The sequence below is a fragment of the Dendropsophus ebraccatus genome, chromosome 10 (assembly GCF_027789765.1).
Source record: "Dendropsophus ebraccatus isolate aDenEbr1 chromosome 10, aDenEbr1.pat, whole genome shotgun sequence".
In the NCBI taxonomy this organism is placed as follows: Eukaryota; Metazoa; Chordata; class Amphibia; order Anura; family Hylidae; genus Dendropsophus; species Dendropsophus ebraccatus.
Window position 1 is genome coordinate 73153679 of NC_091463.1, and position 17075 is coordinate 73170753.

Genomic DNA, 17075 nt, shown 5'->3' on the forward strand with positions numbered 1-17075 from the left:
TCTATTCTATAAGAGAACATTTCTTTTCTATAAGATCGGGGCTACCCGCTTGAGAGATGATCCGATACTCACTTTTCATATTGTTTTTAATGTATGTTTTTATTTGCTGTCGTTTTCTGTTTCACATGTGTTGCATGTCATTGATTAGGTTGTTTATTTGAGTAGTACGATGACGTGCAGGCAGGGGGAGGTCTGTAGAAGCGCGCCTGCGTGTGAAACAGTCTGTCACCACCTTGTTTGGTTAGCGTCTGCCGTTGTCCACAGTGTGCACTATGTCCATTTTTTATTTCTTCATGTGAAGAAATAAAAGTTTGTGAGAACACTTTGGGTAAGTGCAACCTTTATTCCTTCTATTGCATACATGTTCACATTGAACTTCATATTTGGGTTAGCACCTCCTGTAGTCTCTACTCGACAGAAACTGGCTATTGATTGCCATGGTTTAAAGATATCTGTAGTGCCACTACCTTCTACTACTAGTGTTTTACGTTATTAGTACTGTTTTAGGATCGATAAATGGTAATTTGATGACTAAATACTTTACACTATTAGGCCATGTTCCCACACAACGTATTGCAAAGCAATTTGCAACAACGGTCGCAATTTATGCAGAAGATACGTTGTATGTAAATTATTAGAATCCCAGCCAGAGCATATACACATAGTATATGCTCCAACCGGGATTCCAACTGGCCGTCCGAAAAACTGACATGTCAGTTTTGTGCGGCTGCTATTCATTGAATCGCGGCCGCACAATAAGTTCAGTTCATGGGTGCACCCGCATCCCAGTTCAACAGAAATGAAGATTCTCTGGCCGGTACTGCAATTCCCTGCCGGGATGATCTTAACTGACACCAGCCATTCTGTAACATGGCCGGGTCACAGAACGGCCGGTGTCATACAACCTGTGAATGTAGCCTTGTGTTTTTGTTTTGTTTTTTTCTATTTTCTTTTTTTGTATATTTTTATGTGTCAGGCAGTTAAAGTTGTATGATTCTGGGTGGGTGGGGGAATACTACGCTTTTTTTTTGTTAGAAATGAAATAGTATAGCCCCAATTTTTGCGTCTTTACCTAAAAGAAAAGGGCGACTCATTGTGCTTGTAAGATATTTTAATAAAATGCCCAGTTGTTTTCTATATTTTCCTTTTCACAAAGTCAGTTAGGATGAAGCAGCAAACATACAGAGAAGCCTTCGATCTCGCGAAGGACGTTGTTGTTAAAATAAGAACATACGTGAAAGGCCGTTGTACAGAAGAAGAGGAAGTATGGAGTGAATGGGTAGAAAGTAACTACCCAGCAGACTTGCAAGGTAAAAGATAAAATGGAAATCCCTTGTTTCTCTCACGTAAGTTTCTGTAAAATAAAGAGGATCTATGAGTTTCTGTTAATGTGTAGCAATAATAGGGTCTGGTAATAGTAGAACTAAAGGCCCTATTACAATGAACGATTATGGACCTTACTTGGCCGATTTGTACAGTGAGTGTCTGCTGCGTCTCGCTCCATATCATAGAAGCGGTGACAGCAGACTGTCGCTGACTTTATTAGGCCATCCGAACAATCTAAGGATCGTTAGGGTGGCCCCTCCAACTGCTTTCTTTGGCCCTTCCCACTGCTCCCCACTGGCTCAAGCACAGGAGAGCGTTCTAGCTGCAGCTTACCCATTGTATACCCATAGAGAACAAAGGAACGCTCTGCTGTGCGAAATGTTCCTGAGTGTGGGGATAAGGGGAGGCAGGCAGGAGAAATAACTGATGGCCTCTGATGAGGCTGCCGCGCCTCAATATATTCAGATTGTAAGCCCTATTGGGTACAGGGACTGATTTGAGTGATGACAAGCCATGAGGTAATGCTATGACAAGCCATGTAATAAAGATTTATTATAAGGATATACAATACATAGGGGCAGGCTTTAAATCAGCGCCGTGTCAGTTCATTAAAATGCAGAGTGGGACCAGGGCTTGGACAGCCTTGCAGTTCCTGAAATAAATGTTTGTATCAATATAACTTTATTAAAACAATGTATTAGAATACATAAACCTATGTGGAGTGCTCCTTTAAACACCCATAAAAATGGTGAAATAGCAGTTATTGTTTATCCCTCCTTTCAAAAATAATAAAAAAAATTACAAAATTTTATGTATCCCAGAACTGCTCATCCCACAAAAAAAAAGCCCTTACATAGCTCTGTTAGCAGCAAAATAATATGGTAAAAAGAATGATTGCAGTGTATAGTGGTGATGCCGATACCTATGGAACGTGGCATCAGGGGGTTTAATGACTGTGTAATATATATATTTTTGCAATTTAACTTTATTGTCTGATTTTTTTATTTCCTATGTAAACGAAAGGGCTGTGGGAGAGGTAGAATTATTGCTACGTTTACACAGATCGATAATTCGCCCAATCGATCGTTTAACGATTTTGAAGCAGCGATTTGGTTTTTTATAACGATCAGCTTTTAGACAAATAAATCCTTAGAAAGATCGTTTGAAAATTCGTAAGAAAAATCGTTATTGGGATCGTTTTTAAGATTGCTTAAGCCCATCTTTTACATAGGGTAAATTGGTGAAAGAATGTTTACATGAAACGATCTGCGAATTTTTGACAAACGACGTTTTAAGAACATGTTGAAAGATCAAAATGAATGATTTCTCGCTCGTCGTATGATCGTTTGCTGTGTTTACACGGTACGATTATCGCTCAAATGCGATCGTTTATGCGCAAATTCGAACGATAATCGTTCCGTGTAAACGCAGCATAAGACTCTCCCACAACCCTTTTATTTACATAGGAAATCCTTTGGTTCTGCCTGCTACGGACTTGTAATACTTACATACAACTTCTCCTGTTGTTTGATGATTTCAGGAACTCCTGAATCAAAAGTTAAGGACTTTAAGTGCATCAATGATAAACTGGAAACCCTGAAATGTGAATGGAACACAGGAGAACTCAGCAGCAACAGCAACTATGAGCTGCAGTACTGGTGAGCCTAAACGTGTATAGGAAAATTGCATCACCTGTTGTTATCTTTGTTTGCTGAAAATGGAATGTCCTGTGAAAAGGGGTACTCCGGAGAGTTTTTTAAAAAAAATTTTAATTAACTGGTGTTAGAAAATTATACAGATTTGTAAATCTACAGTACTTATCAGCTGCCGTATGTCCTGCAGGAAGTGGAGTATTCTTTCCAATCTGACACAGTGCTCTCTGATGCCACCTCTGTCTGTGTAAGGAACTTTCCAGAGCAGTAGCAAATCCTAATAGAAAACCTCTACAAGTCATGGACAGAGGTGGCAGCAGAGAACACTGTGTCATACTGGAAACAATATGGATCCAGTACTGATGGTCTCCATCCTACAGTACCTTCTTGTATCAGTGACTACACAACCTATACATGTAACTTATGCTGTGTTTACACGGAACGATTATCGTTCAAATTTTTGCATTTGATCGATAATCGGCCCATGTAAACACAGCCAATGATCAAGCGACGAGCGAGAAATCGTTTATTGTGATATTTCAACAAGTTGTCAAATCGTCATTGGTCGTTCGCTAAAAATTTGCAGATCGATTTGTGTAAACAGTCTTTCAACGATTTACCCTATGTGTGAGATGGGCTTAAGCGATCTTGAAACGATTTTTCCAAACAATATATTGTTCCGTCTAAACACTGATCATTATAAAAAACACATTGTTACTTCAAAATCGTAATTCATTCCATTGGGCGAATTATCGCTCCGTGTAAACGCACCAAAACGCTATAACTTCATTGATTATTAAGCACAGAAAAAAAATCTGCTACCAAAACTAAATTTCCAAGGTATTGTCATGTGACCACATTCTATGCAATATATGAAATTGTTAGAGGTTGGGGTGATGGATGCTTTACTAATGAACGCTACTCTTAGGGTCCTATTACACGGAACGATTTTTAATGATTAACGATCGCAATTGAGATTGTTTATAGTTAACCTGAAATCGTTCCCCATATTACACAGAACGATGGTCGTTAGTTACGATTGTTACTATGATCGTTTATTCCTTCTGATCCCAGCAAAACAATGAACAATGTGCAATTACACTGAACGATTAGTGAAAAAATGTAGAACTTAAGCGTACGAATGTGGAATTACAGCAAACCATTAGCGAACAATTAACGGTAATTTTAGGTTCAGATCTAAATCAACGATCAACAACGCACAAACGATTTTTCGATCGTTGCCTGCAATTACACAGAAGGATTATCGTTTAAATTTGAACGATATAACGATTTTTCCCATGATAATGGTCCCGTGTAATAGGGCCCTTACACTGACATCTTTTCTATTACAGGCAGGAAGGCATGTCTCACAAGAAGACCTGTACACACTACATGACTGCGAATGAAAGAAACACGGGATGTGATTTTGGAGGAGAAGAATTTGAGCTTTTCTCCGACCTCTTTATTTGTATCACTGGAATTCCCGGCATGGACCCAATAAGACCATCATACTTTATCTTCCAGTTGCAGAATATAGGTAAAATAAGCAATAATGAAAGTTTTACTTCAAAACCAACTCTTTGTGCTTGCTAGCCATATATTTATATCACCGTCTATAGAGCGAAAATAACAGGGAAGATTTCTACATTTACTCATTTCACATTATAATGTATTTAATAGGGAAACCTGGTGTCCCAGAAAATCTGACACTGACAATGGACACACCGGATGATTTTATTCTGGACTGGAATGAACCCGGGGGCAAAATACCTGCACATTGTATGCAATATGAGATCCAATCTAAAAACCAGAAGAATATATGGGAGGTTTGTATTATATAGAATCTTTAATACTACTTATTGGCCCCAGGACACAATCTTTACCAGATCCTAAAAACTATACTACTGGCATCCACTTATATAGCAGAAAAGACACTGGGTTCACTCAGGATCCAGGCCCCCATACACCTTTATTGATGAATATATATATATATATATATATATATATATATATATATATATATACAGTGGTGCCTTGGGTTACGTGCATAATTCGTTCCGGGACCGCACTTGTAATCCAAATCCACTCTTAAACCAAAGCAAATTTTCCCATAAGAAATGGGAATGCAGACAATGGGTTCCACACCCCAATAATAATGATTTATTATTCTGAATAACATGTAAAACAGATGAAACAAACATTCAGAAACAGCAGAATATGTGATATTATAAGTTACTGTACAGTAATGGAGAGGATGGGAAACACAAGGGAGGACAGAGACTGCAGGGAGCATGAAGGAAGGAGGAGGGCAGATGTGGGCACATACATGCAGCACTCTCCTGGGAGAGAGCGGTTACAGCTATGGAGAGATTACCCTCTCAGTTCTGTCCCCTGATGTAAGCCCCAGCCTGAAGTGGATCTGCTATGGTTTGGAAGGTGAGGGAGACTTCCTGGGTCAGAATACAGTGCTGTAGACCACCCTGTGCAGACTATGCCCCTCCCACATCCCCCCTCCCACCCAGTAGAGGGAGCTCTTAAACCAAAGCAATGCTCTTAAACCAAGTCATAATTTTGAAAAACTGTGAGCTCTTAAACCAAGTTACTCTTAAACCAAGGTACCACTGTAGAAGGCACTCACTGTTAAAATCTTTCTTTATTCTTTTACTTCCATAAAACCGTGCAGAGTGTGTTGCAGTCGGCGGGGTCGCCGCTCAATAGCTGAAAGTGTGATAGCCGTTTCTCGCATGAATGCACGCTTCCTCAGACACAAGGGTTTGAGGAAGCACGCATGCGCGCGGGAAACAGTTTTATGGAATTGAACAAATAAAGAAAGATTTTAATAGTGAATGCCTTCTCATGTTCTTCTTTGTTTGGGATTATTTGTTTGTGCATGCTACATCTCCCTGGAAGAGCACCCCGTGTTTTATCCGCAACATCACTGGCTAATGTTGGCTGTAATCTAAAGTTAGGAACTCCCAGTCCGCTGTTAATATGCCCACATATAAATATAAATAAACATGTATGTATGTATGTATATATATATATATATATATATATATATATATATTCTGTATAGTTCAATGAACAGTATGATACCTGAGTGACATACCTTTAATAGCCTAACCAAAACACATTGGAAAATTCACACTTGACACCTTGGGGTCACCAGTGAATATTAGTGACCTACCAGGCTCTATGACTTTAAAAAAAATGTTAACCCCCCAACTCCCATCTCCTTGTTGCCTTATCATTACTGGGGCAGTGGACCTCCAAAATAAAATAAGGTCACACTCCCCGCCCCATGCCCTATTAGAATTGGTCTAATGTGATGCTAGATTACCTTTAATAGTCAGATGGCCATGAACTTAAAGCGATTGCTTTGAACTCAAAACATTTGCTTTAAGTTTGGCATATTAATAGAACGGTGATGGCACGGGGAAGCCTATTATCTATTACTGTGCACTGACCGGGGCTGAAGCACTGGAAGTGGGCCAGGTCGGCCCTCCCCCAGTGGGAGGAAAGCCCCGCCCCCTATAACACGGCTCCAATAGAAACAATGTCCGGCCCGCCTCCAGTACCTCAGCCCCGGCCGGTGCCTGGTAATAGACCGGCGCTGTGCGCGGGAACTGGGCCATGGTCCAGAAAAAGGACCACTGCACTATAATAGGAATGGTTTGGGCTATATTCACACAACACCTTTTTAGGCAAAATAACGGCCCTTATTTTATAATGACAGCTGCAAATAATATTCATGAACATTATTTGCGGACATCATTATTAAAAAATTCACCTAAAAAAGACATTATGTGAACTAAGATTGTCAGGTTTTTTAAGAACCCTACGGGAACCCCCTACAAGAAACCTCAGGGTTTTAGTTCCCAAACAGACAGATTTATTAATGTGTATCACGTCCTTAGTAAATATCACATGACAAAATTTAAACCCGGCCATTCTTTTACACTAGAAGTGGCTGATTTCTAGAAAAGAAAACCTATAAAAAAAAAAAAAGGTTTTTTATAATAGATAGGTTGGTTAAGGCGGGTTTAAAAGGACCTGCCCATAATATGCCCACTTTTCAATTTTAACGCATAAAATAACCGATGGGTCGTTTTTTGGGGGGGCACAATGTTAGTAATATGGTGAAACAAGAAACCAACAGGAGAAAACTGGTTAAAAAAAATGCAATTTTCTGATGGAACAACATTAGTAAATCATCCCCAATATTAATAATGGGAGTAAATATCAGGAAATGGGCAAGATTATACAGGGTGTCAATGTTTGACATTGAGGACTCTGTACACCTAATACACACCCCTGACTATATAATCCCACCACCTGATATTCACTCCCATTATTAAAATTCAACTCACACCCATCTGTCTAATAACTGTCCAATATATTAGGAACAGGAGGGTATACAGTGGTACCTTGGTTTAAGAGTAACTTGGTTTAAGAGCGTTTTGGTTTAAGAGCTCACAGTTTTTCAAAATTGTGACTTGGTTGAAGAGCATTGCCTTGGTTTAAGAGCTTCCTGTACTGGGTGGGAGCGCAAGTGGAGGAGGGGCATGGTCTGCACAGCGGGGTCTACAGCACTGTACTCTGACCCAGGAAGTCTCCCTCACCTTCCAAATCATAGCAGATCCACTTCAGGCTGGGGCTTGCATCAGGGGACAGGACTGTGGAGGTAATCTCTCCATAGCTGTAACCCCTCTCTCCCCAGACAGAGAGTGCTGCTATACTGTGCCCACATCTGCCCTGCTCCTTCCTTCATGCTCCCTGCAGTCTCTGTCAGCCCTTGTGTTTCCCATCTTCTCCATTACTGTACAGTAACTTATAATATCACATATTCAGCTGTTTCTGAATGTTTGTTTCATCTGTTTTACATGTTATTCAGAATAATAAATCATTATTTTTGGGGTGTGGAACCAATTGTCTGCATTCCTATGATTTCATATGGGAAAATTTGCTTTGGTTTAAGAGTGGATTTGCATTACAAGCACGGACCTGGAACGAATTATGCTCGTAATCCAAGGCACCACTGTATTTAGGTTTGTGATCAGGGCACCCTAACCTATTTATTGATACTAACTTCTCATTTTTTGGGGTGTTGGCTACTAGAGATGAGCGAACCTGGAGCATGCTCGAGTCCATCCGAATCCGATCGTTTGGCAATTGATTAGCGGTGGCTGCTGAACTTGGATAAAGCCCTAAGGCTATGTGGAAAACATGGATATAGTCATTGGCTGTATCCATGTTTTCCAGACAACCTTAGAGCTTTATCCAACTTCAGCAGCCCCAGCTTATCAAATGCCGAACGATCGGGTTTGGATGGAGGTTCGCTCATCTCTATTGGCTACAGATCCTCTTTAAGACTAATTGAAATAATAATATTAATATTAGTAACTCTTTATATTGCTTATAACATTGTATTCTTTATACCTTTTAGACGGTTGCTCAACAGAGAGAAAACACATACAGTTTTAAGAGATCTGAGACTTCTCATTCTTGTGTACGTGTCCGAGGAAAAACAAACGTTTATTGTGCCGATGATGGATATTGGAGCGACTGGAGTCCAGAAATATGTTGGAAAGGTAATTTATGAAAGTGTTATATAAAGTGGCAAAAGAGGTTGACTTTAAAATTTAAAGGGAATCTGTCAGCACCCGGACCCAACCTAAAGTGCTGACAGTGTGCATTAAGTGGACAGTTTGCATTTGCCTTAGGTGTCAGTGGAGGGGATTCTGCACAATATCATTACTTTTTTTGTAACCAAGAGTCAAAGAGGAGTCATGGTGAAAGCACCTGTACTGCACTCTGGCACTCCATACCACTCTGTCCTCCTCCCTCTTCTCCATAAATATTTAGTGGAGGCCGGCCGTCCCCGGGGGACTTCTAGTAAGTGTGTAAAAAATAAATAAATGTTTTTTTTTATTAATAAATAGAGCGATTTTAAGGTTTTATTTTTTTTAAAAGGTTTAAATTTTTTAAAAGCCATCAAATAAAATAAATGTTACACATGTTACATATTGTTGTAATCTAAACAACTTGAGGAACATGCATAACAAGTCAGTTTTACCCTAGGGCAAACGGCATAAACACAAAACCTCCCCAAATTAAAAAAAAAATGCATTTTTTTTTATTACATTTCACCTCACATTTAATTTTTTTTTGCAAAGTACAATTAATTTTTCGCAGTGTACTTTAGGCAAAAATTAAGCCTGATATTGCAAAGTACAATTAGTGGTCCAAAAATAAGGGCTCATGTGGGTCTGTAGGTGAAATAATGCAAGTGCTATGGCCTTTTAAACACGAGGAGGAAAAAAAAACGAAGGCGCAAAGACGAAAATTAGCCCGGTCCTGAAGGGGTTAAGGCAATAAAACTATTTCAGGAACCATATCAAAAAGAGATAAAATAAAATACCAAGCACCCTAGTATGCAACAGTACAAAACATTTTAGTTGAAGCAGTGGAAAAGTAGATATAGCATAAATTACTTACCGTATGTCATCTTCAGGGCTGATTGCTGCACTGTATAAATATACAGCAACTAGGAAAAATTTCCAACAAGGATAATTCACATAAAAATATAATAGATGGCACTTGATATATGGATATAGGCCCTATATACCAACTATCTTATCCCTGCTAGTATTCTGACCCCTACCTTTTCCCTAGTAGTCACTAAAGTCTAGTAAAACGCCTTAATGTGTTTTCACCCTCAGTGGTCAAAATAGGGGTATATTAAAGGGGTATGATAAAAGAATAAATAAAAGACCCCTATGATAGTGATGCCACCCATGTTTCCTGCGTGTCTGGCACCTAGAGATGAAAGATTTATGCTCATCCACAGTTTTGCTAGATAAGTCATGTCCTGTTGTCACAATAAACATTATGGTACTGTAGATGTGAACTACGTATCTTTGCTGCATGACTTACAGCGCAGGCATCTGTAGGAATGAATCTTCATCAGCCATATGTTATGAGTGATATTCAGTGGCCCCTTAAAATAAATTTGGGCTGAAAAGAGAGAATTCCATTCCTGTCTATAGAACTGCAACATGTCAGCATTCAGGGGGTATTCTCATATCAAGTAATAAAGTTATACTTGTAGGACTTGTCCTAAAAATATTTTAGCAAATACATTAATTTTGCAATATATACTGTATAATATATAAAAATATGTATACTAGATCGATATATACAGCAGCCAGACCACTGCTTTTAAAGCAGAACGGTGGTCGTTAATCTAGACGACGAGGTCAACAATAGGAGGGAAAGAGCAACGTATGAGGAGAAGGAGACAAGTTTGCAAAATTAATAAATTTGCAAAAATATTTAAAGAGATATTCCTGGAAAGATAGAAAGTAGGAGATAGCTCAGTTGTACTGGATATTTACTGACTGGTAAAATCCGACTACAGAGAGTCAATGATGAAGATGGATGATGAGCTCACTGCCGGATGTGCTGCTGCCTATGGAAGTCTATGGAGGGGGAGGAGGAGCACAGGGCTGCCACAACAGACATACTACTGCTGCTGCTTGTGTTTCACTGTTTCATCCCAATGCTGGATTTATACAACACTACTCACTATGGCTCTATAATGTCCTCTATACTTTCAGTGTGTGTGAGAGACAGTGATACAGGCAAACAGGATCTCATCATGTGTGCAGTGTATGGGAAACACCCTAGCAGCTTGTCTCCACCTACTCTAAGTTTTGGGATATATGCTACTATGTAATTTACTTCGGTTATGTCAGTGGGTGATCTGTAAACCCCTTCCAGTACCTTATAGCTGTTGGGCATAGCTCTGGAGAGTTTTTTAGTCTTTAAGCCCTGCCTCCTAGCACCCGGTGGGAGCGGAGCTACAGTGCCACATAGTCCTGCGGTGCCCGGCTGCTACAAGGTACTGGGGACAGTTTACAGAGCACAGCAGCATTTCCAGTGTCGTTTAATGTCTTGGGCTGGGTTCACACTACATATATTTCAGTCAGTATTGTGGACCTCATATTGCAACCAAAACCAGGAGTGGATTAAAAAACAGAAAGGCTCTGTTCACACAATGTTAAAATTGAGTGGATGGCCGCCATTTAATGGCAAATATTTGCTGTTATTTTAGAACAACGGCTGTTATATTGAAATAATGGCCGTTATTTACTGTTATATGGCGGCCATCCACTCCATTTCAACATTGTGTGAACAGGGCCTTTCTGTGTTTTTAATCCGCTCCTGGTTTTGGTTGAAATATGAGGACCACAATACTGACTGAAATATACATAGTGTGAACCCAGCCTTGAACTGTAACACACTCCTTTGCTATAATATGAAGCATAATATGCCATATCCTACTGCCATCTACTGGTGGGAAGGGAATACTATTTACTGGGTCAAAGAATTATCCAAGTAGAGTTTTTTCTTCTTGTACATGGAATTTGCAGAGCCTGGAAGATGCTACCAAGATGGCTTCTGTATATAACTTTGTGTACATGCATTTTCTATCTATAGTGCCCCATAAGATATCAGTAATGAACAGATTATAGTTTTCACCTACTTACTCTAGTTACACTCTCGGAGTGATAATATGAGTGCACAGACCCATCCCAATTGAATGCCTGCCCTATGAAACTAATGAAAACAGTAGTTATATTTGCTATATTATTATATTATATTATTATATTATCTATTGGTAATAACTTACCAGGGGCCAGGGGCGTAGCTAATGTCTCCTGGGCCCTGGTGCGAGAGGCCAACTTGGGCCCCCCCCCCCTCCTTTCACGACCAAGTGATGCTATTGTTGTGTGTGTGTGTGTATATATATATATATATATATATATATATATATATATATATATATATACACACACACAGTGGTGCCTTGGATTATGAGCATAATTCGTTCCAGGACCGTGCTTGTAATCCAAATCCACTCTTAAACCAAAGCAAATTTTCCTATAAGAAATCATGTAAATGCAGACAATTGGTTCCGCACCCCAAATATATTTATTATTCTGTACTGTACAGTAATGGAGAGGATGGGAAACACAAGGGCTGACAGAGACTGCAGGGAGCAGGAAGGAATGAGCAGTACAGATGTGGGCACATACATGCAGCGCTCTCTGTCCGGGGAGAGAGGGGTTACAGCTATGGAGAGATTACCCCCCCCCCCCACAGTCCTGTCCCCTGATGTAAGCCCCAGCCTGAAGGGGATCTGCTATGATTTGGAAGGTGTTTAGAGTACAGTGCTGTAGACCCCGCTATGCAGGCCATGCCCCTTCTCCACTCGCGCTCCCACCCAATACAGGAAGTTCTTAAATCAAAGCAATGTTCTTAAACCAAGTCACAATTTTGAAAAACTGTGAGCTCTTAAACCAAAACGCTCTTAAACGAAGTTACTCTTAAACCAAGGTACCACTGTATGTATGTATATATATATATATATATATATATATATATATATATATATACACACACACACCAAGACAGATATTACCTATTACCGCCATACTGTTACCGACCAAATCCTGTATACTGAGACCAATATTACCAGTAATACCAGTATATAGGGAGGAAACATTACCGCCACACCACAACCACTACCATCACCACCATATCGTTACTGACCAAATCCAGTACACTAAATCACCTCATCCAGTCATATAGAGGTGGCCCCAGCTCTGCACAGGCTCTATACACCATATACATTACAGTGCAGTTATATCAGGTGACTCACAGGAGACGTCTTTTCTGATCGGAGTTCTTTCCTTTTCATCATCTTCTCCATCTGTCCTGGGCCGTTATGAGAACTTCTCCAAGCCACGAATCCACAGAATCTGCCAGACAGACATATTAGGCTCCACACTCTGACACCATCCTCATCTGTATACACACTGCACATCTGTATTGTCCCCTTTACACCCTCATTTAGTGGGTAGCCCTGACTCTATGTGACCTCCTAATAATATATGCCCCCCTCTGTGTATTCCCTCTCCCCCTATGTTGCACCCCCAAATAGATGGCCCCCTCCCTTATAGATGGCCCCCTCTACCCCCTCCCTTATAGATGGCCCCCTCTACCCCCTCCCTTATAGATGGCCCCCTATACCCCCTCCCTTATAGATGGCCCCCTCTCTCCTCACCCTCCCTTATGGATGGTCCCCTCTCCCCCCACCCTCCCTTATAGATGGCCCCCTCTCCCCCCCCCTCCCTTATAGATGGTCCCCTTCCCCCCCCCCTCCCTTATAGATGGTCCCCTTCCCCCCCCCCCTCCCTTATAGATGGTCCCCTTCCCCCCCCTCCCTTATAGATGGTCCCCTTCCCCCCCCTCCCTTATAGATGGTCCCCTTCCCCCCCCCCTCCCTTATAGATGGTCCCCTTCCCCCCCCTCCCTTATAGATGGTCCCCTTCCCCCCTCCCTTATAGATGGTCCCCTTCCCCCCCCCCTCCCTTATAGATGGTCCCCTTCCCCCCCCCTCCCTTATAGATGGTCCCCTTCCCCCCCCCTCCCTTATAGATGGTCCCCTCCACCCCCCTCCCTTATAGATGGCCCCTCTTTCCCCCCACCCTCATAGATGGCCCCTCTTTCCCCCCACCCTCATAGATGGCCCCCTCCTTTCCCCCCACCCGTACAGGCTGATAAAAAAAAAAAACTTAACTCACCTGACATCGCGCTCCCACGTTGATTCTCACTCCTCCTGGTCTGTCCCCGGCTGCTGCGCGGCTGCCGGGGGTGTCGCGTCTTATCCCCGGCAGCGCGCGCATCCCAGAACTCCCTGCGCGCCGGAAACCGGAAGTCAGGGCCCAAGGCGCGCAGGGAGATCTGGGATGCGCGCGCTGCCGGGGAAAGACGGAGCCAGACTCTTGTGACCGCAAGCAAAACAATGCTTGCGGTCACAAGAGTGATTGATCGGGGGGCCCCGCGGGCCCCCCTTGTGGCGGGCCCGGTCGCGGCGGCGACCCCCGCGACCACGGTGGCTACGCCACTGCCAGGGGCAATACACTCACTTCAGATCATATACCACCACCGTATAATAGCAATGTAATGAGATTGGTAATGTCATTTTTTAACAAAATCAACACGGTCTGGTCATCAAGAACAACAATCCATCTTAATAGGGCCTATTTGTTTTTTGTCATATATACATTTACAATAGTAGGAATTAAAAATACCATTGGGCAATACGAGAATAAATTGTTTAGTTCCTCTGAGCTCAATGAATATGATTTATTCCTTGGCAAAGCACTGATCTTACCAATACATCTTTCTGGTTTTCTTCTCCCTTTCAGGACGCTCTAATGAACCTGAGCTCATGTGGCTGTACTGTGCAGCAGCAGTGGTTATAATACTGAAAGGCTTATGTGTTTCTACATGTATGTATACAGCTAGAAAGAAAAGGTAAGTTTATAAAATTAACTTTATTCCTATTAGATTTATAAGATCCCATTTTACATAGTAGTTCTGGCTTGGGTTGCGGAATCCCACTTCTACTGTAAAAAATCTTACATTACGAGAACTTGACCAGTTAAAATTTTTGACATGTTTTTCTGACATTTCAAAAGTTTTTGTTTTTTTTAAGCGGAACGCTGGTTAAGAAAGATTTAACCCTGTTCAATCCACAACCATAATCTAAGCTTGTTTGTAATAGGTTTCTGTTATATGAATTGGTACATTTGTCTGCAGCACATGCTGACACCCTGAAGCTGCTGAAAATCCTTACTTCCTGGTCCACTCTGTCTCCACTGTTTGAATCACCCCCATTTTCAAATGTTATAAATAAAAATAATTAAATAAATAAACATGTTTGGTATCGCCACGTGCGTAATCACATTAACTATTAACTTATTTCCTTCCTGATCTCGCACGGTAAACGGCGCAAGCGCAAAAAAAATCCCACAGTGCAAAATTGCACATTTTTGGTCGCATCAAATCCAGAATAATAAACTTTATGAAAAAAATTCAGCCTGTCATTGCAAAGTACAATTAGCGGCGCAAAAAATAATGGCTCATGTGGGTTTCTAGGTAAAAAAATGCTATGGCCTTTTAAGCACAAGGACGAAAAAAGAAAACGCAAAAATTGAAATTGGCCTGGTCCTCTAAGGGTTAAAGGGGTTGGCCACTTTATAATAAAATTGTTCAGTGTACAGTATAAGTAAGTGTACTCACTGTATATACTGGCAGCAGCTGCCTGTGTACCTCATAGAGCTAAAATCAGGTTCCCCTCCTCCAGGCTGTGCTGCCCTGCTCTGTGGTGTTCCTGTCCATAAAATGGCTGACATGGAGGAGCATGTGACCATGCCCCACCCCCAGTGTCCACCACTGAGCCTGTCTATGAAGGACACCGGGGGCGGGGCATGGTCACATGCTCCTCAATATCGGCCATATTATGGACAGAAACAAAATAGAGCAGGGCAGCCCAGCCTGGAGGAGGGGAACCTGATTTTGGCTCTATGAGGTACACGGGATGCTGCTGTCAGTATATACAGTGAGCACACTTACTTGGGCTGGGTTCACACTACGTATATTTGAGGCTGTATATTTGAGGCTGTATAGCAACCAAAACCAGGAGTGGATTGAAAACACAGAAAGGATCTGTTTACATAATGTTGTAATTGAGTGGATGGCCGCCATATAATGGCAAATATTTGCTGTTATTTTAAAACAACGGCTGTTATATTGAAATAATGGAAGTTATTTACCATTATATGGCGGCCATCCACTCAGTTTCAACATTGTGTGAACAGAGCCTTTCTGTGTTTTCAATCCACTCCTGGTTTTGGTTGCTATGAGGACCTGACAAGAGGACCAAATACAGCCTCAAATATACTGTGTGTGAACCCAGCCTAATACTGTACACTGACCTATTTTACTATAAAGTGACCAACCCCTTTAAGGACACTTTAGGTTCACCACTTTCTGTAATTTGTCCTGATCTAGCTGTTACTAGAAACCGATTTCTCCTAACAATAGACAGTGGACCTAACGGCCAAGATTTTTCAGCTGTTTTAAAGAATAGGGAGTCAATTTTGGTAAATATAGTGATCGACAAATTTTAGGAATTTTAAGGAATGACATTTTCTATCAAATGGAGGGAAGTTATCAGAAACAACAGCGATTATTTAAATGAACCACAGTTTGTCATGTCTGACATCTTTTGTTCTACATGTGCACATACAACTTAACGTGACAGAAGGGTTAATAGGTAAAAAAGTGTCTCTAAAATAAATATATATTTGTTTTTTTCAGACAATGGTCAAAGAAATTACAGTACAAGGCAAAAGAGCTGGTATATGATATGGATCCTGGACATCTCTCTAAATGCTGATTATAATAAACCTGTATTGCTGCTACAGATCCCGATAAAGTACAAGACTATGCCAAAATATGGAGAGGGAGCTGACGGAGAACATGAAAAACAGTCAGGAAATCCTCATCAAGATTGTGTCATCATCTCTTTTTTTTCCCATCCTCTTTCAATTTTTAAACTGCACTGAAATAAAAGAAATGTGAATTGGTTTCTACAAACACTGATGACACAGAGAGAACGATATGTAAAGAGCATACAGTACTGATCTGGCCCTGACAGCTGATTCCCGTCAACAAATGTATTTTTAAAATTATGATCTGATATATTCATGTGTAATATATACAAAGTGTGGACTACCATCCTGATAAACTAACAGGGTTTGCCTATTTAAAAATACTTGCCCCCTACCCACAGGATAGGGGACAAGTATGAGATTGTAGGCGGTAAGCTCTTGCTGATGGCTCCATAGAGAATGAATAAAGCCATGGACTCGTAGACTCGCAGCTGGATTCATAAGAAAGAAGCAAGGTCGCCCATAGAGAGACCCACGGGGGCACTGAGGACGGACCCTCCACGATCTCATATTTGTCCCATATTCTGTGGATAATATTTTAAATAGTAAAACCCCTTTAATTATATTTTATAACGTTTTTAAGTTGTTTGTATTTATAAATAAAACATTTTTTATAACCCAACCTGCAGTATATAATACTTCCATTAGTGTCTTTTCAGGCAACCATTGCTCTTTGTACTTGCTGTATAGCACTGACAGGCCCCTTATAAGTTTAGGATCATAGTGA

At 41.0% G+C, this 17075-nt stretch overlaps 1 protein-coding gene across 2 annotated transcripts in view; it reads left to right on the plus strand.

Moving 5' to 3' along the window:
- IL13RA2 (interleukin 13 receptor subunit alpha 2) overlaps positions 1 to 16454 on the plus strand; it is a 31440-nt gene extending 14986 nt beyond the window's left edge. For both annotated transcript variants that reach the window (XM_069986614.1, XM_069986615.1), the window contains 7 exons: positions 1157 to 1310; positions 2867 to 2984; positions 4331 to 4515; positions 4659 to 4804; positions 8425 to 8569; positions 14258 to 14366; positions 16215 to 16454. In XM_069986614.1, coding sequence (XP_069842715.1) covers positions 1157 to 1310; positions 2867 to 2984; positions 4331 to 4515; positions 4659 to 4804; positions 8425 to 8569; positions 14258 to 14366; positions 16215 to 16293 — 936 coding nt within the window. In that variant the 3' untranslated portion in view covers positions 16294 to 16454. The remainder of the gene's footprint in view (positions 1 to 1156; positions 1311 to 2866; positions 2985 to 4330; positions 4516 to 4658; positions 4805 to 8424; positions 8570 to 14257; positions 14367 to 16214) is intronic.
- The last annotated feature ends 621 nt before the right edge of the window (positions 16455 to 17075 follow it).